The sequence below is a fragment of the Eumetopias jubatus genome, unplaced genomic scaffold (assembly GCF_037043125.1).
Source record: "Eumetopias jubatus isolate StellerSeaLion01/CBP00866 unplaced genomic scaffold, mEumJub1_p1.0 scaffold_12, whole genome shotgun sequence".
Classification (NCBI taxonomy): domain Eukaryota; kingdom Metazoa; phylum Chordata; class Mammalia; order Carnivora; family Otariidae; genus Eumetopias; species Eumetopias jubatus.
Window position 1 is genome coordinate 33655558 of NW_028274818.1, and position 24197 is coordinate 33679754.

Consider the following 24197-nt stretch of genomic DNA (forward strand, 5'->3'; position numbering starts at 1 on the left):
AAACAATGATTTTAACTACCAATTTACTACTAGACTTCACTGCCTCACAATATGATACTGATGAACATGTTCACTTTTAACAAAGATTTCCATTAGAAAAGTCTTTGCTATGATATCTGTTTAAATCGAGTTTTACATACATAAGGAGCTTTGATGCTAACTCTTATCATCAAAATTCATCCATATCTTCCAGGAAACCTGATAACAACAGTTTCATAACCAGCTTCATTTCTCTTCTTTGGTGTCTTCATTTCTCTTCTTTGGTGTCACTTCATCTTCTCTTCTTTGGTGTCTCTTCATTTTCTCTTCTTTGGTGTCTAATACTGGAGCAAAATTCTACAGTAAATTCTCATCTCTCCAGAAATCATCTGCCCACCACCTCCTGCCATCTACAATGGGAAACACACGGGGAGTTCCTCAGGAGATATTCTATATGGAACCACGGTCACCTACACATGCAACCCTGGGCCAGAAAGCGGAGTGGAATTCAACCTCATTGGGGAGAGCACCATCCGTTGTATAAGCAATGACCAAGAGAGGGGCACCTGGAGTGGGCCTGCCCCTGTCTGTAAACTTTTCCTCCCTGCTGTTCAGTGTCCACCTGCCCAGGTTGCAAATGGATACAAGATATCTGGCAAGGATGCCCCATATTTCTACAATGACAGTGTGACATTCAAGTGTAATCATGGATTTATTTTGAAGGGCAGCCATCAGATTCGTTGCAAAGCCGATAGCACCTGGGATCCTGAAATACCAGTTTGTGAAAAAGGTAAAGACCCAATGGGGGAAAATGAGGTATTTACTTATTTATTCTTGTTTATTAGCTTGAACCCAAAACTAGAGTTGTAGAAAAAGGCAAAGGTGCACAGATTACTATCCCATTTCTTCCATTCTGTGATGGAATGTCCTATGTGTTTTTGTATGTTCTTCATGTAAATGCCCCCTTGGATTTGGGATATATTCAGGGTAGATAATGAGAGGGACTTTTTATTTTTTTTCAAGTTTTTATTTAAATTCCACTTAGTTAACATACAGTGTAATATTAGTTTTAGGTGTAGAATTTAGTGATTCAACATTTCCATACAACACCCAATGCTCATCACAAGTGCCCTTCTTAATCCCTATCACGTATTTCACCCATCCCCCACCCACCTCTCCTCTGGCAACCATCAGTTTGTTCTCTATAGTTAAGAGTCTGTTTCTTGGTTTTCGAGAGGACCTTTTTAAAGGTGACTGGTTCCTGCAAAAGAGCAAAAAACATTTGGTAATTAGAGCTTCATAATTTTTGGCTTAAAAGTTTCAGATTGTCTGCTGTCAAATGTTGTATACTTAATGTTCTTGAGTATATATTTCTTTTTTTCTTGTTGGTATTTATGTGGGGAGTTTTCTCTTCAGGCTGCCAGCCACCTTTTGGGCTCCAGCATGGTCAGCATACAGGTGGAAATAGGGTCCTCTTTGTCTCTGGGATGACTGTAGACTACACCTGTGACCCTGGCTACTTGCTTGTGGGAAACAAATCCATTCACTGTATGCCTTCAGGAAATTGGAGTCCTTCTACCCCTCGGTGTGAAGGTACTTTCAGTTGCAGAGTTGTTTTTCTCTATGATATCAGGCATGCATAAATAATTCAAACTTTGCTCTTCTAGAAGCACCATGTCAGCCTGTGAGAGATTTTCAAGAGCCTCCCATTCATTCACATGTGATACCAGTCAATATATCCTGTCAAGATGGGTAAGTATGAGATGGTCCATTCTGAAAAGGGGTCTCCACCTCATTTTGTACATTAATTCTGTCCTCAGCTTGTCTTAGTGACTCCCTCTAGAGGTCTCTCATTGTCACACTCACAGGGCATATGAGGTTCCAAAGGTCTAATTAAGTTAATTTCTCTGACTTTTCAGTCCTTTCTTGACATGGAAATGACTTTGCTATGGAAAACTCTATGTCTAAAGTAGTTTTCTTACTTGGAGGGTCAAGAGTTTTAGCTCCTTGTCTGCCAAAGCTCTTATTTAGAAGTGCCCCTGTATCTGTGGTTTGAGGAAGCTAGGTTGCAGAGATGTGATACTGGGAAGAGGAAATGCATTACATTCTCTCTGTAGGTACCGGTTGACAGGACATACTTATCAGAAGTGTCAAGATGCTGAGAATAGGGTTTGGTTCCAAAAGATTCCACTTTGTAAAGGTAAGTTAGAAAAAAAAAATTGTCATTGGGGTAGTAAGGGGTTAGAGAGGGAAGGCCACTGAAGAACTAGCCTTATAACTACCTCAATAGTCTATGTGTTCTGTCTCATTGTACATAAGACAAATCTTTCCGTGTTTGGTCAGCACTGGCACTGGGAAAAAAAGTGGTCAAGTAGGAACTGAGTGTTTACTATATATCTGCTCAAGATTTAAGAAAAAACTATATATATGGCCTTTATTTCTAGTTTATGGGAACATAGCTATATTTATTCCTCTCATAATACTTTGTTTTCTGAATTTTTTTGGAATAAGTATGTATAATTTAATAACGCTGTTTTAAAGGAAGTATCACCTGGGTTCTAAAAATCTAAATTCTTGTATGGTTACATGCAGTACAAGCAGTTGCCTAGTTTCCTTTGTGCCTGACTGAAGACTGTCCACCTTGGTGTGCTAGCTGAAGCAGAATTTCCTAAATCTCTTCTGCAGTAATTCACTGTCAGCCTCCACCCATGATTGACCATGGAAGGCCCAGGGGCGTGATGGCAGAACCCTTTCTATATGGAAATGAAGTCTCTTATGAATGTGACCAAGGATTCTCTCTTCTGGGAGAGAAAAATATACGATGCATAAGTGATTCTGAAGGACATGGATCTTGGACTGGACCTTCCCCAAAGTGCTTAAAATCTCTGCCTGTGATTCACTGCCCTAGCCCAGAAGTCAAACATGGGTACAAGCTCAACAAAACTCGTTCCTCATATTCCCACAATGACACAGTGTATGTCGCCTGCAATCCTGGCTTCATCATGAATGGCAGTCACGTGATTAGGTGTCATACCAATAACAAATGGGTGCCAGGTGTACCGACTTGTATCAAAAAGGGTAAGATATTTTAAGGAATAAGGGATGGGGTGTTGCCCAGAATGAAGAAAAAGGGCTTTGAAATTGCACTGACCATTCAAACTACAGAAAAGCATGTAAAAGTGAAGGCAATCACATTGTTTTACAAGATACCTGCCTTGTCTTCTCATCTGATTTTTTTTATCCCTTCCCTTTCTAGGTATGCTGAGCAAAAGTACATGAGAAGATAATGGTTAACTTCCAAACTGATGGAGTCTCTAAAATTTATTCTTTTTACTAATTTATAATTTAAAAAAACACTCATACTTTTGGGGAGGGCAAGTGTTTGGCAATAATATTGCTTGATAATTTGATATTTAAGGCTGTGAAACCAGCCAGAAAGAGAACTTTGGGTTTGTGGAGATGAATGTTGCCCTTCAAACCCATCGAATTGTGTTTCTTGTCATTATGGTTGTCATTCAGCAGTTATTCCTGTCGGTAACTATCTACAACAGAGGCTGCCAATCGGTGCCCCAAGAACTGAATTCAGCTCACCAGAATGGTTTTCTTTGGCTAGCACAGTAGTCTCATCCTAAGTGAAACCCATCCGCACAGCCCAAGATAAACAGTGAATGTGTAATACAGTGAGGACCCCTTTGCTTTCCCGAAAGACACCTGTATCTTGAACCAGGCAATGGATGTCATTTTTAGGACAGATGCTCTCTGATTTGTCATATCTGGTGGCTTCACTTCCTGGTTCCAGAAGGCATTGGAGTGTAAGACCCCTAAACTATACCCCTTTGCTATTGAAAGGGAAAAGAAAAGAATACTATTATCTGATAGATTACAATCGTGGGCCACGACCATTGATGTTTCATTATGCTACTTTTGACATTTCTTCAGATCTCATATGATATATGTAGGTGATGCAAATTTCTGTCCAGTGCTACTTGGTTTAGGTGGAATGAATATTTCTTGTTACCAATTAGTTGGCTTGTTTCCTACCTTCTTTCAGTATTGCTGTCACCCACAGATAGTGTTGGCTATATGTTCCTTTGTGCTAAATTAAAGATCCTTTTTTATTGGTGTCTAAGCTTCCTTAGGATGTCAACCTCCACTTAAGATACCCAACGGGAATCATACCGGTGGAGATATAGTTCGATTTTCTCCCGGAATGTCAATCCTATACAGCTGTGACCAAGGCTACCTGCTTGTGGGAGAAGCACTCCTTCTTTGCACACATGAGGGAACCTGGAGCCAATCTGCCCCTTATTGTAAAGGTGTGGTGTCTATTATTCTCCTGTTTTTTTTTATTCAACTGTCTCTGAAATAGATATTCAGTTAGGTATTTCAACTTAAAATAACCAAATAAATGCATTAATTGGATCATTTAATTAAATGCATTTCATTGGATTGATTCAATTGGATGAATACATTAATTAGTCTGAATACCACAAAATAAGCTACACCCTAAGTCATTTTTTTCTTATCTGAGGGGTGATCACTTATGTAGCCCTTTAAATATAGAAAATTGAAGTACTTATACCAATTAAACAACTAAAGTGCAGGTTGAATTAACCTGTGGTTGTAGTTATGATAAGAGTGCATTTGACAAAATACTGATAAAAAGCACATGATCTTGTCAGTATATTTCCTCTACGTGGTGGTGGAATTAGGGGTATATTTTTTTATAAAAGCTTCAGAATTTCATTTTCATTAACATAAACACTGCATATGAAATAGGAAGAGTGAGTTAATATCTAATATTTGTCAAGCACTTTTTACTAAATGCCAGAAATTGCACACAACATCTTACGTGTGTTATCTCATTAATCTTCCTGAGAACCAGATGAAGTTGGTGCCATTATTATTCCTATATGACAGATGAGGTCTCGGTAGAGTGGAGAGATTTGTAACCGACCCAAAGTCACATAGCTGGGAAGTCCTAGAGTCATGATTCAAATCCCAAACCTCCCGCTATTGCCCCCTATGGTGTGAGATGAAAGGAGAAATGAGGAAGTATGTTCCATATGGACAATTATAGAATAACAGTGGAACAGATGAAACAGTCATTAAGAATTCTTAATATCACCCATTCAGCCTTTACCATTTCTCGAAGAGGCCATTAAAATTATCCAACATTATTAGTTTAGAAACTAAAGCCCAAAGAAGGAAAATAATCTGGCTTAAATTACCTAGAGGTAATTGAGATGGATGGTTGACACAGAGACTTTCCTTACTGAGAATGAACCAAGCTGGTTTCGTAAACCTTTCCATTCAGGGCAGTATCTACTTCCTTGAGAAAAGGCTAAAATATGACCCAGCTTCAATGAGCTTTCTTTCATTTCAGAGGTAAACTGTAGCTCCCCAGAGTATATGAATGGAATCCAGAAGGGGCTGGAGCCTGGGAAAATGTATCAGTATGGTGCGATCGTCACTTTGGAGTGTGAAGAGGGTTATACCCTGGAAGGCAGTCCCCAGAGCCAATGTCAGGATGATCAGGGATGGAACCCGCCCCTGGCTGTCTGCAAATCACCGGGTAACAGCAAAAGGCTACTGTGCTCATACTTGTCTCACTGGAGAGAAGAAGAGTGAGGAGTATCCATCAATGTTAGGGACTTCTAGGTTTTAAAATGATGTGGGTCTGTGACCAGTGCTACAGTAACAGACAAATTTGAAGTTAGTGGTCTATTCTAGAAAAAGCAAAACTTTCTGAGGATGAGGGAAGTAAAGAATAAAATAAAGGGAGAGGAGTACCAACCTACAAGATGCAGAACTAACAACCTTACATTTTGAAAGGAGTTGTTACTGAGATTTCTCTTGCTGAATCTTGGATTTATAAGTACTTAACCAATTTGACAGGGACCTCCAAAAAATATGTTGAACAACCTATTGTAACAGTTACTACTTGCATTCTAGCCTGAGAAATCTCTGATTATAAAGTTGAGTATATTGGCTTTTTTCATTCATGAACTACCCCAACTTACTGTGTTATTTTTTTAAACATCCAGTGAATTGTTACATAAAAAATGAAGAGTGCGTACAATGCAGGGTCCCAATACATCTTTTTAAATAGATTTTGAGAGAAAGGAGCTGAGTGTTGTCTTTGGGGATATTACCATGGGACTTTGGGCTGCACTGAAGTATGCAACTAGACTAATATTTTTTGTGATTTTGTATTCTCCTTAGCTTCACTTGCTCCTCTTCTTAGTGGTAAGTTTTCTTAAATATTTGAATTAAATTTCTAATGATGTTTTAGAAAATATATATATATACACACACACACACACATATATATATATATATATATATATATATATATATATACACACACATCAAATTTGAGGCCCTATATCCTGCCTGTTATTTTCGTTTTTCACTTTAACTCCTAGGAAATTATCCTTTTTGGTGTCTTAAAGCTCTTTTAATACGTACTTCATATTACAAGCTGACACTTTTGGATAGAGTTGAATAAATAATTTAAAAAGCCAACTATTCCCAGTTTTTCTATTGAAAGTTGAGTTTATATTAACTTTTGATCTTTTGCATGATTTGGTACTATCAAACAGGCTGACTTATTCTGCAACAGCAAAATATATTTTCCAGCTGAGAATTAAATGTTGTTATGCCAAGTCGTGGGAACCTTGTGTCCTGAGCTCCTAATATCACCCCAGTAACAAGAATATTATTAATAAAATTGAAAGAAACAGAAAAGCTCAACAGAAACTTGACTGGAGCCCTGTGGTCAAACGCTTGGTGCTTTAGATTAAAGGTGGACTGGATTGAATCGGAAAAAAATTAAGCCCAAGTATGATTATTTAGGAATGTAACATTATATGGCTAACAAAGGATAAGTATAAAGTCCCATAACAATTTCCCCACCACTAGGAATAGCCCCACAATTACTTCAAAACAACATAGGTCACAATTGTCTGGCATTTGATACTTGCTGTTTTGTTTTCTAGGTCTTTCTGCAGGTTCACTTCTTCTTGTATTCTTGATTGGTGTCACCTTATACACAATATTAAAACACAGAGAATGGTAAGTTCAGTGCATGCTTGACCAAAGGGCACAAAAGTTTTTGGCTTCTTGCCTGAAACTAAACTCAGAAGCACAAGTCATATGACATGAACATTGTAGTGTGGAGTAAGAGATCTTGTGCCATATAGAAGGAAGCCCTCTCTGTGAGAACTTAAAAAATATCAAGCACTTATTTTATTTGAATGATGTTTATTCAGATGATATATATTAAAAAATCTAGAAAATTAAAATTTTAAAAATCCCAGTGGTAACAACTGCAGATATTTTGGTATATTCCTATCTGATCTTATATTCCTTCTCTTTTTCTCTTTTTAACTGAAATTTTGACATGATAGTCCCCTGCTTTAATTTCTTTAATTTGGCTTTTGTCTCTTGTGTCTCTATATTATGTTTTCTTTTTAATTATGTAATAGTATATTGTTCTATGTAATTCTGTATCGTGGAAATTTTAGGTTGCCTCCACATTTATTTTGATAATAAATAAAGATACAAGAGACACCTTTGAATAAAACTTTTTCCACATTTACTTATTTCTGTAGCATAAATGTCTAGAATTACTAAGGGTAAGAGTATGAACATTTAAGATGCCTAATCAGTATTGCCAAAGGACTTTCCAGAAAGTATGTTCTAACTTGACCATATGTCAAATAGTTAATATATTTTGAGATGTTGTGTTTCTGGACTTCTTTTCCAGCTGTATTGATTTGTCCTCCCATCACAAATTACTTTGTGTTTAATTACTATAGCTTTCTACTATTATATGGTAGGTCAAGAATTCCTTTGCTATAATTTTTTAGGATTTTCCTTTCTATTCTCTTTTGTTTGTTCTTATCAGGTGATTTTTAGATCATTTGGCATTTCCAAAAACCATATGTTGTGATTGCATTTAAGTCTATAGATTAGTCTGTGAGAAACTGACATCCTTTCTGTAATGTGTTCCCATTCAGAAACATCCAAGACCTTTCTATTTGTTGAAGTAATCTTTTCTCTCACTTGGTTGTTGTTTTCATGACTACTTAAGTATATTACTAGGTTTCTATGTTTTGTTATGTTTTATTCAGAAATAAGATATACTTTTCTTTTTTTAACATTAATTTTTTAAAATTATTTATTTATTTATTTGACAGAGAGAGCACAAGCAGGGGGAGGGGCAGAGGGAGAGGGAGAAGCAAGCTCCTCGCTGAGCAGGGAGCCTGACACAGGGCTCGATCCCAGGATCCTGGGATCATGACCCAAGCCGAAGGCAGACACTTAATGACTGAGCCACCCGGGAGGCCCTAACATTAATTTTCTAAGTATTTTAATCTATAGGGGTGCCCGGGTGGCTCAGTCATTAAGTATCTGCCTTCAGCTTAGGTCGTGATCCTAGGGTCCTGGGATCGAGTCCCACATTGGGCTCCCTGCTCTGCGGGAAGCCTGCTTCTCCCTCTCCCACTCCCCCTACTTGTGTTCCCTCTCTCACTGTGTCTCTCTGTCAAATAAATAAAATCTTAAAAAAAAAAAAACACAACATTTTAATCTATAAAGTAATTTTGCCATAGTAGGTTATGTGATATTTGGTGGGTACACAAAGCAAGTGGTCAAGTAACGGGGAATTTTGATCAGAAAAAAAATTTCATAGTGAAGGAAATCTTTCAAGCAAGCCTCAAGAGTTTGTAGACAAGGAGAAAAAGGCATTCCAAGTGGAAGGAGCAGTTTGAGGCTTGTCTTTCCATCAGGTATTATAGGAACTACGTAAGCAATTTGACATAACTGTGTGTGATGGTGCCTGAAGGAGAGGGTAACATAGATTTAGGTATAGGGATGGCCTAAAAGACCCCTCTGACCCATAAACCCTGTGTCAGAATATTCTGATAAGTGCAAAGGATACCATTTTAGCAAATGAGACCATCAGGAAACAGCCTGGGAGTGTTTTGTGTGCATAGGTTCTTGAATCTCTGCACATGCTAGTGTTAGAGAAGATGATCAGGTGAAGCCTTACCAAGTCTCAGGTAACTTCCAGTGGGAGATGACCAAGTCATGTCACCCCAGACATGTCACCCATAAATGCCAGCAAAATTACTTTATTTTTTTTCACCAGCAAAATTACTTTAACATGCCAAGTCACCTGGCTCATGCCATCAATGCCATCTGTTACATTGTTCATAGTTGTGAAACGCCTGGTGTAGACATTGGACACGAAGGTGTTATATTGAAACTATGTCATGATGGCACCTGTGAACCTGAGGCATTTGTTCTAAGCCCCCCAGACCTGGGCACCTTGGTTCACAGGTGCCATCACAGTTGTGTCAAATTGCTTATGTAGTTCTTATAATATAAGGGTCTTAGAAGGGTCTACAATTGTGATATACTTTACACTGTAGTGTGGACCAGAAGATGTACCACATAACCCTTGTTGTGTGAATGACTTCAGGAAAAAAGGGTGTTCTATGACCAAATAACATTGGGAAGTACTACATGCTGTATTTTTCTCATGAAGAGTCACAGTGACCAAGAACATATTTAAAGTCCTATAATAAAGAAGCCTGTTTAATTTTATTTTTAAACCAGAGTTCCCCAAACTAATTGGACCGCAGAACTCTTTTTCTCCTATAATGCTTTCACATCCCAGGGAACTAATGTTTCATTTAACAGTCCCTGGGAAGTCTAGAAAGATGGGCAGGAGCTAGATCATCAAAAGCCTTGCATGCCATGACAAGGAGTTGGGGTTTATCCTGTAGGATCTTGAGCAAGGTAATAATATGTTCAGATAGTCATTTTCATCAGGACAGGCAAGACTGGGTTTTCAACCAAAGCAGCAGTGGTTGGGATTGAGAGGTATCTTCACTATTTAGAAGAGAGGATCTCCAGGATTTAATGACTTGCCAAATGCTGGGAGAAGGGGCAAAAAGAATCACTTGTGTGGAGGGGATCCAGTGGTTCACCAAAAGAGAGGGGCAGTTTTGTGGAGAAATATAAATTCAGTTCTGCCCTTTTACTTTGGGGTACCCACAATATAGGACTCAAGAGAGAGGCCTGGACTCAGGCAACATTTAACTCACATTTGAAGCCTTGGGACCAAGAAGAACAAAAATGCTAAGAATAGGGATGAGAACAGGTCTCAGAAGGCCAGTAATGCTTAAAAGGGAGGAGAGGAAGAAATAGTCGGAAGTAGGAGGAGAACTAGGAAAGAGGAGTTTCAGAGAATCCAAGGGAGAAGAGAGTCTTAAGAAAAGAAAATAGGGATGTCATTTACATGGCTTTCCTCACGGGAAGTCAGAAGATAATTTTAGCTGAGTTACTAGAAATTTAGAAAGTGTGGTCTCTATCTCTTTCCTTCATGCTACTAAGTTTGTTATCAGAGGATTACACATGTAGGAAAATTGGCAAACCTTAGGAATGCCTATGAACTCAAATAATTTGATGTTCCTTGCAGATTATTAAGTTTATGAATATATCAAATACTCTATTTAAGTGCCTCCATTGATACAAACCAAACACGTACGTTAAGCTACATTCCTAAGCTTGACTCACTTATTTTATTTCCAATTTGTAACTGACTTCAATTTATTTTCTGATAGTTGATATAGACATTTGAGCTGCCTTAAATATTTCTGTAAATGAGATGAGTAATCAATCACTTAGAAATTTTGTCTAAGTAACAAAATATTTTTAAAAGCCACCCAGACATTTGAGAGACACCACTCTTAACGTACACCACTTACAACACACCTATAAGCTGACCTCTTAAATATGGTATGAGTGACATGCTCTAAGTACCTTTAGCAGAAATCTTTCTTATTCAGTAATTTTGTAATACCTTATTTCAGAGTTCTACGTGATAGTGTAATCTCATTTTATTGTCTTTTGCTAATTTTGGCTAAGCGGTTTTAGAAGCACAGTAAAGCATATGGGCTTTCTTTTTTTTTTAAAAGATTTTATTTATTTATTTGACAGAGAGAGACACAGTGAGAGAGGGAACACAAGCAGGGGGAGTGGGAGAGGGAGAAGCAGGCTTTCCGCCGAGCGGAGAGCTCAATGTGGGGCTCGATCCCAGGACCCTGGGATCATGACCTGAGCCAAAGGCAGATGCTTAATGACTAAGCCACCCAGGAACCCCAAGCATATGGTCTTTCAATGAATAAAAGTAAAATTGTCCTCTTAAAAATTATTTCAAGCTTTTAGTGCTATAAGACTATGTAAGGATTCTGAATTTAACATCAAATATAAAAACTTCCTTTTAAGTTAGATTGAAAGACTGTCCCAAAAAAGGTAAATTTACGGTCATATCCTAAAATAAAAGCTTCTTTTTATTTTTCAAACTGAGGGTCATGGTTATAAGTCATTGAAGGTCCCAGATCTGAGGTAAAGCTACCTACTATCAACTTCTGACTTGGACACTTGGCATCCTAGTAAATTATTTTTATGGGCCTTTCCAAATAATAGGGGTTATAGCAATTATCTCATGTGATACTTTGGACAACAAAATGAATCCTTCATGAAAAGCATTTATCATGTGATGGGAATTATGGAAAATAAACAACCGTGACATGTTTGTAGTAATCATGGGCAATGAGTAAATAGTTTACTTTTTTTCTTCTTCCATTTAGCAATTATTCTACAAATCAAATCCCTCAAGAAGGAGATCTTCATTTAGAAACACGGGAAGTATATTCTATTGATCCATACAACCCAGCAAGCTAATCAGAAGACAAACTGGTATCTAATGAAATTGAAATATTTTTATTCATTTCTATGTCAAAATGTCTTCAATTTATATTTATCAATTTCATAGTGCTAAATATGTATGGCTCTATTGCACACATCTTTAGTAATCATGCACAGAAATTGCTAACTTATCTACTTCATATTGCCAATTAATGCTCCTGTTTTTTTTAATTCATTCATCCATTCAGCAAATACTAATACATATCATAATAATTAAGAATAAAACAAAAAAGAAGATGAGAGAAATATTTTGAAGAGAAATAAAGCAGAAAAGGGAGCTAGAGCATGGTAGTTGGAAGAGAAGTTCTCACTAAGAAAATGACATTTGAGCAAAGACTAGAATGAAGGAAGGAGCTAGCCTTATTGGTGGTGGAAGAACATTCCAGAAAGAACAGCAGGTGCAGAGATCATAAGGTGGTGTGTGCCTGCTGTGTTGGAAGCACAGCAAAGAGACCAGTGTGGCCTAGTATGGACTGACCAAGGGAGAGAGAGGTAGGGATGAAGTCAGAGAGATAAGGGGAGGGCAGGGGGAGGTTCATCATATAGAGTATGCTAGGTCATTGTAATGAGCTTGGTGTGTATTCTAAGATGGAAACCAAATGGAGGGTTTTAGGCAGAGAAGAGAATGATCACCTTAACTGCTGTGTGAAGAATTGAGTGTATGAAGCCAATGGTGGAAGCTGGGGAGCCAATGAGGACTTTATCACAATAATCTAGGTAAGAAGTTGTGAGTGGCTACCAGCAGGCTGGCGAGAAGAGGTCAGCTTCTGCGTGTATTTTTAAGATAGTGACAAGAGGGTTTGCTGACAGTTTGTAAGGCAGAAAGCAGTGATGATGGCAGGGTTTTTTGGCCTGCTGACCAGAAGGATGGAATTGTCATTAATTAGGATGACTGACAATGTGAAAAGGCAGGATTAGGGAGAAAAACCAGGAGTTTCACTTTGGAGATGTTAGAAATGAGGTATCTAATAGGCATCCAAAGAGAAATATCAAGAAGGCAACTGGGTATACAAGTCTATGTCAGGGAATAGGTCCAGGCTGAAGACATAGATATAGGCCTTGTCAGCTTATGGATGTATGTAATAATGAGATCAAATAAGATGAGCAAGGGGATGAGAAGGGCTAGGGAAAAGTCCATGTGCCAGGCCTTGGCTTCTTTCACATCAGGAGTCATGGAGTATGACAGGGAACCAACCAAGGGGTGAAGAAGCAGCCTCTGATACAGGGGCAAAACCCGAGAGCATGGTGTGGTAGAAATCCTGTGAAGGAAGAAGTTTAAGGAAGAGGGAGTGATCAACTCTGTCAAATGCTGCTGATGGATCAAGAGCAGTAGTGAATACTGACCACTGTGTATAGCAGCACAGAATTTGTTGGTGAACTTGACAAGAACCATTTTGGTGAAGAGGAAGGAGGCAAACTCCTGATTGAAGTCAGCTTAAGAGAGAATGAAAGGAGATAAATTGGAGATCTCAACTATAGACACCTCTTTTAAGGAGGTTTTCTACAAAGAGGCAGAGGTAGAGGGAACAGATGACAAGACTAAGAGGTAAGGCCCAAAGAACTCTTCATTAAGAATGGAGACAGCCCCCAGGCTGCCATTTCCATATGCTGATGAGAATGATCTAGCAGGAAGGGGGAAATGATGATAGGAATGAAAAGGAAGAATCACTGGAGCAACATGAGGGTAAGCAAGAAGGGAGCGGATCAGACGCTCCAGTTGTGGGGGCAGAGCTTAGATTAGAGTGTGGCCTCCTTAGCAAGAGAGAAGGCAGAAGATGCAGGTGTAGACAAAGGCAGGTGGGGAACCGTGATGGCAAATGCATGTGTGGAAGGTCTCTTCTGACAATTCTGTTTTCTCAGTGGCTAGAAAACAAAACAATCACCTGAGAGGAAGATCGGGAAAGGAGATGGTAGGGATTTAAGGAGAAAGGAGAAGGCACTAAACTCACCATGAGGGTTGAAGACTGAATGATGAGGAGGATAGAAAACCTGACAGGCAACATGAAGGGTCCCCCTGAGGTCCCCAGAAGGAGTGGGGGTGAGCATTTGGAGGTTTGCCATGCCCAGCGTTGTGCTGAACGTCCCTCCTGCCTTATCTCAGTTAGCCCTCACTACCGCAATGAGAGGTATTAGCCCAAGGTGAGCATATAACATCCAAGATGAGAAAACCAAAGCTAACATATTGGCCACAGTCTCAGAATCAGTAATAGGCAAAGGTTTGAATTCAAGCTCGAATCTGCCTTCAAACTGCTTTCTCCTACATAGTCTATAGAATATAAAGATACCACCGCTGCCCTCCTGGAAATCATTTTAGTACAAAAAAAAAAAAAAATAGACATATACATGTCGTAGTGTAAGAATAAGTACCACAAACAAGATACAGAAAAACTGCCGTGGTCGCTGAGGAAGAAAAGATCACCTGGTGCTGGGGAGTCATGAAAAAGTGAAAGGGAACAGGGGAGACCCGGCCAGAGTGATGTCTAAACCCAAACCGCTGGGGGATCCAAAGTAACGCTAGTACATAAATATTTGTTGAATGAATGCATGAATAAGAATGTGACTCTTGCTTTGATTTCTCCCTCATTTATTATTCTTCATATTTATCAATATAAACTTTATTATTTGCTTCAGATCGTGTTATCTGAAGAAAGGGGCCTCTTAATAGAATGATATCTTCTAAGAGGCTCTATGCTCTATTGGTTACAGCACTTAGAGTTGGTACATAGAGAACGTGAACGCTCTCATTATTTAGACTTTGAGTTGCGCCCCTGCTCTTCATGCTGCCTCCTGAACAGAAATTCTCTTTTTCAGTGTGCCTTCTTGTTTGGATCCAACTGAACATCGGTTGGGAAGAAACCATTTTAATTTCAACAAGTCTATGTGTATGGTCTCAGCATCAGTGAAATGACTTCATAAGCTAGAACTTCCCATATGCACTTATTCTCAAGCAGAACAAAGAAAGTTTGCTTGATAATAAAGATGGAAGCCCAGTTTCACTGCCACATGTTCTTCAAGGACTTTTTGAAGCCCCACCTGCCATGTGCCCGGCACCAGGCTATAGCTATAAACACATAACTCCAAAAGTATCATCATTTTAAGGAAGGCAGTAGAAAGAGCTGTCATCTTTATCTCGACTCTTCTTTTGCAATCAGCATACTTACTGTTATCATATACCTCTGATCATAATGTGGTTTTAATTATTTAAGCCAAGTAGAGAGCATTTCATGTAGTTATGATGGGCATACTTTTGTTGAGAAATCTAATTTTATATTAATCGTAGCATCTTGCTCTCATATGGTTAAACATTTCACTTTTATTTCCACTTGGTTTGAGGGGATTTCTCCGCACAATTTTTTTTTTCATTATGGGAGTCAAGTTTTAATTGTACGGTTTTGGTGTACAAATTCAGGCTTTGGATATTTCCTTGGCAGTTCTGGCAGAGCTTTGGTTCCTTTAAAAATGTGTATAGTAGTCACTCAAATAAATTTTATCTTTTAACAAAAACACTTGCCTTATATGATTTTTTTTCTCCTAGAGTCAATGAACTCTTGTCTTAGGGTTTTTACTTTTATGTTTTTATTTTAATTCCATTTAATTCCTGATTTAACATTTATGCATTCTGGATCTCACCACTTTGTTGTTTTAGCCAATTCTCAACCCACAAACTCAGTTCCCTCATCCTCAAGCTTTTCTCCAGCCAACACCTTTCCCCAGCCCTCTCCCACCACCCTCGAAATCCAGCTGCCAATTTTACTTGTTCTACCACTTATACTTATTGAGAAAATAAAATCTTACTCACTGGCTACCACAAATTTCTCTCACCATCTTCTCCTAGACTATGCTGTTTGGCATCTTTGGGTTTTTAAAATATATATAGAACATAAAATTTACCATCTTAACCATTTTTAAGTGTACAGTTCAGAAGTGTTAGGTATATTCATATTGTTGTCCAACAGATTTCCAGAACTTTCTCATCTTACAAAGTCGAAATGTTATATCCATTAAACAGTAACTCTACATTCCCCTCTCCCTGCAGCCCCCACCTAGCAACCACCATTCTACTTTGTTTCTATGAACTTGACTACTTTAGATACCTCATATATGTGGAATCATACAGTGTTTGTCCTTCTATGACTGGTTTATATCACTTAGTATAATGCCCTCAAGGTTCCTCCATGTTGTAGCATGTGGAAGAATTTCCTTCCTTTGTCAGGCTGAATACTACTTCACTGCATGTATAGAACACATTTAGTTCATTCATCTGTCACTGGACATGTGGGTTGTTTGCACTTCATGGCTATTGTGCATAATGCTGCTATGAACAATGTTGTGCAAATAGCTTTTCATGACATTGCTTTCAATCCTTTCGGAGACATGGGGTGCCTGGGTGGCTCAGATGGTTAAGCGTCTGCCTTCGGCTCAGGTCATGATCCCAGGGTCCTGGGATCGAGTCCCGCATCGGGCTCCCTGCTCCTTGGGAGCCTGCTTCTCCCTCTGCCTCTCTCTCTCTCTCTCTCTCTCTCTCTCTGTCTCTCATGAATAAATAAATAAATAATCTTCAATCCTTTCGGAGACATACCCAGCAGTGGGATGCTGTTCAGAATCTTCTATTCATTCATAATCAGTACTGTTTTCATTCCTCTAAATTAATCTGTTTGTTCACCTCGAGCTATCTACTCCATCCTACTTTCATCTCTATTCTCCTTCCTTCTCTAAGCAGATGATGAAAACATCACAGGGTAACTCACGCAACATCCTCTCCCTCCCCTACTGTCGCTTCACCCAAATACACCCGCCTCCACCCTGTATAGTTTCCTTAGCTTCTGTGACCCTGGGGACTGTGACAGGGCCAACAGCAGAGAAGGCTGTTGTGAGCCAGGAACTAGACTTCCAAGGAATGATGGGAGAAAGCAAATGTCAGGAGATCGCTGCAAAAGAAGTAGTAATGAGTGTGTGTTCTGATAGCATGTGATGTGAGGCTGGGGAGTCGGACCTTCTATTCCCTTTTCCTCAGCCTACTATGCTCTGGCTTCTCCTTCCATTTCTCTCTGGAGAATAACTTAAAAGGACAATATCAGATCTTTGAGAGACTGGTATTGGATAAATTAAAGAGATGTGGTAAGGGATATGATCAAAGTAAATATTTCTTGCAACAGAGTCTTGTGAGAGAGGCTCGTGGAAACTGCTGGAAAATGAGAAACATACCTGGCCTTTGGAGCACTGCCCTTTCTTTACTAGTGAGGATAGGAGCTGAGACCTGAGTATGAGGGACAAATGAAGTAAAACCATATTCTAGAATGTTTGTGTGAGCTGAGGCTATACACGCTGAGTGGTAGAGGTTTGCTGGATTGTGGTCTCCATTAATGAAGCTGCACTGAGGAGACGGAGAGTAGTTCTCCACCTTGAGCATCTTTTCCCCACCATGAATCATAGCTATGCACGGAGGAGAAAAGGGCTCACACGTTTACTAAAATATCTGTTATGATACCTTCCCGCCCCTTCCCTTCCTCTCCTCTCTACAGCATGTGACATTTGCAATTACTCCTCTCCACACAGCTCATTACAACTCTTGCTGTTTACACACAACTGACTCTGGTTTTATCTAATTTTTAAATCTGGGGTCCTTATCTTAGGGGCCACAGACCTCCAAAGGTTCATGGCTAGAACTAGATTTCAGTATAAGCCGTTTCCTTTGTGATCCTAGGTACTCTATTTTATGCATTAACAAATTAATTCTGAGAAGGGGTCCATAGGCTTGACCAAAGAAGCAAAGGGGTCCACCATACACAAAAATATTAAAAATCCATGAACCACATCCAAATGTTTCCATCCTGATCTTCCTATCATTTATTCTACATGTTCTCACTTAACAGTTCCTGAGATTTTGACTCTCTTCCACCCATTTCCTTTTCAAAGGGCCTATTGTTTGACTTTTCTGGAAGTCCAGTTTCATAATCAACAAACTATATTCCCAATCTTTTCCTAGAATATTCCCATACTCCCTAGCTCTCACTAAATCTCCACCTGTCTCATGCCCAAGTCTTTCTCAGTTAAAAAAAAAAAAAGTCCTTTGACACTCTCCCTTGCTCAAGTGACCCTCTCTCTCTCTCATGTTTCTTATTGTAACAAGTTACCTTGTAGCCAAAAATGACTCAGATTTATTCTTTTACAAGCCTGGAGGTCACAAGTCCAAAATGAATCTTACAGGGCTAAAACCGAGGTATTGGCAGGACTGGTTCATTCTGAAGGCTCCGGGGAGAATCTGTCCCTTGCCTCTTCCAGCTTGTAGAGGTGGCTGTCATTCCTGGGCTCGTGGCAGCAAGTCCCCAATCTCACCTTCAGTTACTACCTTCTCCCACTCTGATCTAGTGCCTCCCTCCATAAGGCCCTCTCTGATTACACTGCCCACCCAGATGATCCAGGATCATCTCCCATCTCAAAAGCCTTAATTTAATCACATCTACAAAACCCCTGTTGCCACGGAAGATAACATAGTCACTGGCCTGGGAATTAGGATGTGGACATCTTCGGGGGCCATTATTCAGCCTACCACACACACCCCCATTTCTCTCATCCTTGAATGCTTAACCCCCTGCTCCAGATTTTTTTATTTCAATAAATGGCACCATCATTCATTTTGAATCTCGAGGCTCACTACTGCTTCCTTTCTTTTCCTCACCACTAACTTTAAGAAAGGAAGTAACCAAAATCCAATGCATGAATGAGTTTTGTTCATTCTGTCTCCGACTTCTTAATTGTCCACTTAATCTCCAGTCAAAGCCACCATCAAATCTCACCTGGATGATGGCAAAATCTCTTTGCTGGTCAGCTCCATTCACTGTTGCTTTATTCCAATCCAGTCCCCCCGTAGTACAGACAACTCTATTTTTAAAATGGAAATCTGATTAAGTCACTCTGTTTTAATTTTTTTTCCCCAATGGCTTGGTATATCTCAATTCAATATAAAGGAATTGGTTCTTCATATCTTCTATACACGGCACATATTGCCCAGAATTGTGGCTTTAACGCAGAAAGCAGGCATTTCGTTCGCTGACCTACCCACGCGGATTCCTGCAAAGGGGAAAAGTCACGCAGAGGCGTTTGAAAGCTGAGCTGGAAGAATCCACCGCCTTTATCCCGAGCCGCCCATCCTCCGCGCGGACTATATCAAGGAGACGAAGCATCGCCAAATTTAGCTCCTGCAGACGGGTCCCTAAGGTGGTCGGTGGGAGCCAGATTCGCTGGAAACAATGCAAATTAGAAGTAAACAAGACCTCGCCCATTAAGGGGAAGCTGCGGTCAAAGGCTTCCGTCCCGGCCTCCCCGCCGCGCTCCCCAAACTCTGGTGAAAAGTGCTTTGTCTCTCTCACCTCTTCGCCTCGTTCCCTGCGCTTTCCTTCGAGGTCGCACCTGCTTACTCGAGGTGCCTGGGGAGGATGGGAGCGTCTTCTCGGAGGAGCCCGCAACCTCTCCGGCCGCCGGCGCCCCCCATTTCCTGCTCCGGAGGAACCCTCCGAGCGGTTCTGGTGCTGCTCGCGCTGCGGGACGCCTGGGGTGAGACGCGGGGCTGGCCTCTCGGGGCGAGAAGGCAGGTGGGCTCTGGGATCCGCGCTTGTGCCGGGACCCTGGTGGCTTCTGGGTGAGCGTGGAGTTGCCTTCTGCCAGGGGCTTGTGTGGTGCCCGCGCCGGAAGCGCGCAGGTGCTCGGCGGGTGCCGCTGGAAATACCCCCTTTTGTGTGTTAACAAAGACCCGCTGGAGCAGAGCTAGTGCTGATCCCAGCGAAAGAAAGGGTAGTGGGAAATGCGACTAACTTGGGTTCCTTTTTTTTTTTAATTTTTTATTGTTGTTAACCACCATACATTGCATCATTAGTTTTTGATGTAATGTTCCATGATTCATCGTGGTTCTAATCTCAGCAAGTTCGTAAGTGCCAGGAAAGTTACTACAGCTGTCCGAGTCTGTTTCCTCTTCTGTGCGGTGGAAACACTGATTTCTACCTCGTGGTGTTGTTACTTGAATGGCATAAAGCGTGTCGTGGTCTAACACAGAGCCTGTCACTTAATCAAGTTCTATCTCCCAGCCGTTACGTCTGCACTTGGTTCACCAGGGTGTTTGGACAAGCTGTCCTGGGGGTGCAGTTCTCACCTTAAACTGCCCTGCATCATACTGAATTCACCCCATTCACACCCCAAACCACCACAGCCACTTACTGAAAGCCTTCATTAACACAACTCCCATGGCGGCACTTGGGGTTAGAAGGGCCCGGGAAGCTCCGGAGCCCTCTCTGTAACTAGCTGCAGACAGAAGGAAATGTACAGATGTTTACACAGTGTGGCATTTTCGTCATGTGGTGAGTACAAAATAACGCCCATTACAACTATTTGGAAATTTGGTGGTGGCATCTTCCCTCCCTTCCTTCCTTTGAAATAGGTGAACATCTTCATTTAGAATCCTTCTCTTATTTTTGGTCTTCCAAGAAGTCTTAGTTGCTTGGATTCATTGGTAACATCTTAGTTGAAATGACGGTCTTAACTGTTTTTGTCCGGCCTCTTCTTGACAACTGATTTTGTTTTCCACTGTCACTAGACATTACGAATTCATTATTTGATTGTGCCTTCTGTTCTAAGAGAGGAAGGAACAAGGAAAAACCAAGTTTCCACAAAAGTTGTTATTAAGCGTCTGCCTTCTGCTCAGGTCATGATCACAGAGTCCTGGGATCGAGTCCCGCATCCGGCTCCTTGCTCCTGCTTCTCCCTCTGCCTGCCATTCCCCCTGCTTGTTCAGTCTCTCTTTTTCTCTCTCTGACAAGTAAATAAATAAAATCTTTTTAAATAAGTAATTAATATTTTATCTCCTTAGACATTGTAAAGTAACCTGTCAGGAGAAGAAACGTGATAAAACCTAAAGTTTTATTTTCAGAAGAGAGGCATGCCAAGTAAATTAAGCAATCTGTTGTCAATGCTTAGAAATGTTTGTGGACATCTTGAGTATCTGGTCCTCTTCTTACTGGAACGTTAATTGCAAAAAATATACGTTTACTAAGGTTATCATAATAAGTTCAAAATGTGAAACAGCTAAACTATCTAGTAATTTACTTGCCAAAGGAATGCAGACACAGAAAGTGCTGACGGAGTGTTGACCAACTTTGGACTTTATGAGAGAGCCGTGTCTTCAAGGTGCATGCATATGGAAGTTGGGTGGTGGGGTTTTGTGAAATCTCCTTAATTGGGAGGTCAGGGTTCTGGTTTCTTTCAGCCTCTGCTACTTAGTAGCTATGGGCCTCTGGCCCAGCAAGTCAATAAATTCCCTGAGTTTCGGTGTCCCTGTGTATAAAATGAACATAATTGACATCCGGCAATCTGAGAGGATTACTGTGAAAAGCAAATGAGGTAGTGTATGTGACAGTGTTTCGAAACCTGAAAATCCCCACAAAGATCTATGAAACCATGAGTAGGAGGTTCCCTCAAGAGAGTATAAAGGCCACCACATGACTGAAAAGGGGGACATCTCAGCTTCAGTGATCAGAGAAGGCTGAGTGGGAAGGAGCATGGATTTAGCAACGCTTAAGGAGTGAATCCAGAAATGATTGGGAAGGCTGATTCACAGCGGTAGTTATTTTACACAAATTGGCTTCTTAAGCCAACTAGGACCGTGTAGAATATAGGGCAGCCTCTGGCGCCCTCACCTGGTCCTTTGGTGAGATCCACTCTGTTGCCCAGCTGTATAAAAATGCAAGGGAGAAAGGGAAAGGCCAGGGGCTTTCTGTGATTTGCCACCTATTTCGGTTCACATAATGCTCAGATGAGCAGATTTATGGTTTATATTACCTGGTTTTATCTAACGTAACCTTTATGATTGGACAACTAACTTCAAAGTTTTTCTGCATAGAAACAGAATGAAGATAATTCTAATAAGGCCAACTTAAGCAAACGAGAAAAAGGCATAGCTGATAACACCTTCCACACACACACACACAGGCATCCACACACATCCAGGCCCTTTGTCAGAGACATGAAGAGGAAGAAACATTGTCAGTCTAATCACAAGTGACCCAAGGCAAAAGCAAAACAATTCAGAAAATATCAAGACTAGGGTGCCTGTGTGGCTCAGTTGGTTGAGCGACTGCCTTCGGCTCAGGTCATGATCCTGGAGTCTCGGGATCGAGTCCCGCGTCGGGCTCCCTGCTCAGCAGGGAGTCTGCTTCTCCCTCTGACCCTCTTCCCTTCTCGTGCTCTCTATCTCTCATTCTCTCTCTCTCAAATAAATAAATAAAAAAAAAAGAAAATATCAAGACTAGTTGAAATGATAGCTTTACATCCCCTATTATGAACAGGGAAACTCATTGTGACTATTTTGTCCTTGTAGATGTTAATAAATGAACATATTAAATCATCATGATTAGCAAAGCATTTGAAATGCTTATTTTATCTCTCATATTTTTAAAATTTCTGTTTATATATAATACATGATATTGCATGTGTTTATAAATACAAAATTACTAAATATAGATATTTAAATATATTTAATATTTTACTATACATAATATGTTATATGTATACATTACATTATATTTATTTAGATGAAATGACATGTTACAATTTGTTATAAAATTAACATATATAATTGCATTATATATTATATATAAAAGCTTTATAGGCTATATAATAAAAATATAATTTAATATATAGTATTAAGTTGGTATAGTTTATGTGGTTTCTAATTTATAATATACCTTAATCTGTAAAATACATTATATAATATATATTGTAATATAATAAATTAATATGTTATATATAACATACCAAATTATATATTAGAATACATATTATAGATTAAATTAGATTATATACTATACCAAATATAATATATAGTATACTAATATTATGAATATATAAAGATTTTTAAACATTAAATATACATATGTAAAATTTTTGAAAGTGCATGCTCTTTTTTTCTTTAACTGATAGAGGTGTTTAAATAAAACACTTGCAGATCTTTTCATAAAAGAGTAGAATAGGCAGAATGGAGAGCAGAGTGTACTCCAGGTTGATGGTTTATGTTTGAACAAGCACGTGGAAATAATAATAAGTAAATTGTGCTTCTAGCACAGAATAAATCCATCTGACTTGTGTGGAAAGTTTGAATCAGGAGTATTTCCAAGTGGACTGTGTCACCCAAGACAAAAACCACAATGAGATGACAATATACACGCATTAGAATAGCTAAAATGTTAAAAATTGACCATACCAAGTGTTGGCAATAAGAGGAAGTAACTGGAATCACCGCCCTGGAACCACTTTGGACAGCAGTTTGGCAGTTTCTTAAAGCGCTAAACACAAATGTATCACAGGACTGAGCATTTTACTCTTAGTTATTGACTCAAGAGAAATGAAACATCTGACCACACAGAGACACAGGGCATGGATTTTCATAGTGGTTTTATTTGTATTAGCCAACAACTGGAAACAATCCAAATGACATTCAACAGCCAAATAGGCAAACTAAATTAAGGGGTATTTGTACAACTGAGTATCACCCAGGAAAAAGAAATAATTTTTTATATATGCAACAACCTGGATGAATCTCAAAATAATTATTCTGTGTAAAAGCTAGACCAGCAAAAGGGAAGAAAAGTACAAACCAAGTGAGGTGGTTTATATGAAATTCTAGAAGGTCAAATCAATCTGTATTAAGAGGAAGCAGGTCAGAGATCGCCTAGAGAAAAGGGTAGAGAGACAGAGGGATTATAAAGCAAAATGAGGAAACTATTGGGGGTGTGATGGAAATGTTTGTTATCTTGACTGTGGTAATGGTAATGGTGCACACATATGTCAAGTTCATCAAATTGTATACTTTAAATATTTTTCAACTATTGTATTTAATATATCATAAAGCTATGCAGAAGTGTTTCTTTAAGTAAACTATGGTAGGCCTTGAGTTTATGGAGTTCAGATTAACATATTTCTTATAATTTGAGGGATTGGGAATGAAGGAGGAAAAGAAAACCAGATCAAGCTTTCTGTAGTGAAGGCTCATATGTTCCTTTCTATTTAGGCTATTGTCCCAATTTACGTTTTTTACTTTTACCTCACAGTTAGTAGGTAGAAGACAGTAGGTTCAAGTCCCCGTCTCTATGAATCCAGTTTCTAACACTATACACTGTTACCTTTTGTACTAGTTTCTTATTGCTGCTGTAACAAATTACCACAAACTTAACTGCTTACAACAACAGAAATGTATTCTCTTACAGTTCTGGAGGTCAAAGTCTCAGGTAGGTCTGTAGGGCTGTGTCTCTTCTGGAGGCTCCAAGGGAGATTAGGTTTCCCTGCTCTTTTCTCTTCCAGAGGCTGCCTGCATCCTTTGGCTCATGGCTGCCTTTCTCTACCTTCAAAACCAGCACTGGAGCATCTTCAAATCTCCTTCTTCTGTCATT

At 39.6% G+C, this 24197-nt stretch overlaps 3 protein-coding genes across 10 annotated transcripts in view; 2 read left to right on the forward strand and 1 right to left on the reverse strand.

Moving 5' to 3' along the window:
* CR2 (complement C3d receptor 2) overlaps positions 1-15261 on the forward strand; it is a 34505-nt gene extending 19244 nt beyond the window's left edge. For 2 of the 4 annotated variants that reach the window (XM_028120178.2, XM_028120181.2), the window contains 11 exons: positions 362-769; positions 1396-1572; positions 1647-1731; positions 2097-2179; positions 2665-3057; positions 4110-4295; positions 5366-5554; positions 6205-6228; positions 6981-7056; positions 11646-11754; positions 14575-15261. In XM_028120178.2, coding sequence (XP_027975979.1) covers positions 362-769; positions 1396-1572; positions 1647-1731; positions 2097-2179; positions 2665-3057; positions 4110-4295; positions 5366-5554; positions 6205-6228; positions 6981-7056; positions 11646-11739 — 1715 coding nt within the window. In that variant the 3' untranslated portion in view covers positions 11740-11754; positions 14575-15261. Of the gene's footprint in view, positions 1-361; positions 770-1395; positions 1573-1646; positions 1732-2096; positions 2180-2664; positions 3058-3235; positions 4296-5365; positions 5555-6204; positions 6229-6980; positions 7057-11645; positions 11755-14574 lie in introns of those variants that run through there. The other 2 variants (XM_028120179.2, XM_028120180.2) reach the window with 2 other exon arrangements.
* On the reverse strand, positions 997-19563 carry LOC148162787 (uncharacterized). Of its 5 annotated transcripts, XM_088016994.1 has the most exons (5): positions 19134-19563; positions 18823-19004; positions 18561-18645; positions 6922-7026; positions 997-1240 (listed from the first exon to the last, which is right to left on the reverse strand). In XM_088016994.1, exons 2-5 carry the CDS (start codon positions 18945-18947, stop codon positions 1115-1117), a joined length of 441 nt encoding a protein of 146 aa, XP_087873120.1. In that variant the 5' UTR covers positions 18948-19004; positions 19134-19563; the 3' UTR covers positions 997-1114. The 5 variants fall into 5 exon arrangements, 3 of the variants coding, with proteins under 3 accessions (XP_087873120.1, XP_087873121.1, XP_087873119.1); XR_015766482.1 differs by lacking the exon at positions 18561-18645 and having other exon boundaries at positions 6966-7026; XR_015766481.1 differs by having other exon boundaries at positions 6966-7026; positions 18561-19004.
* Positions 19014-24197, forward strand: part of LOC148162788 (complement component receptor 1-like protein) — a 75091-nt gene continuing 69907 nt past the window's right edge. The window contains 3 exon segments of the mRNA XM_088016965.1: positions 19014-19040; positions 19043-19137; positions 19139-19317. Of these exon segments, the coding sequence (XP_087873091.1) occupies positions 19014-19040; positions 19043-19137; positions 19139-19317 (301 nt within the window).

Coding starts and splice junctions, on each gene's coding strand:
- LOC148162787 (XM_088016993.1), bottom strand. CDS start 19,046: ATGGGCGAGGTCTTGTTTACTTCTAATTTGCATTGTTTCCAGCGAATC. Junction 18,646..18,822: donor CTTTGCAGGAATCCGCGTGG/GTAGGTCAGCGA, acceptor TTTTAAAAATAG/AGTTGTCTGTACTACGGGGG. Junction 1,241..6,921: donor GTGACCTATGTTGTTTTGAA/GTAATTGTGGGG, acceptor GCTCTTTTGCAG/GAACCAGTCACCTTTAAAAA.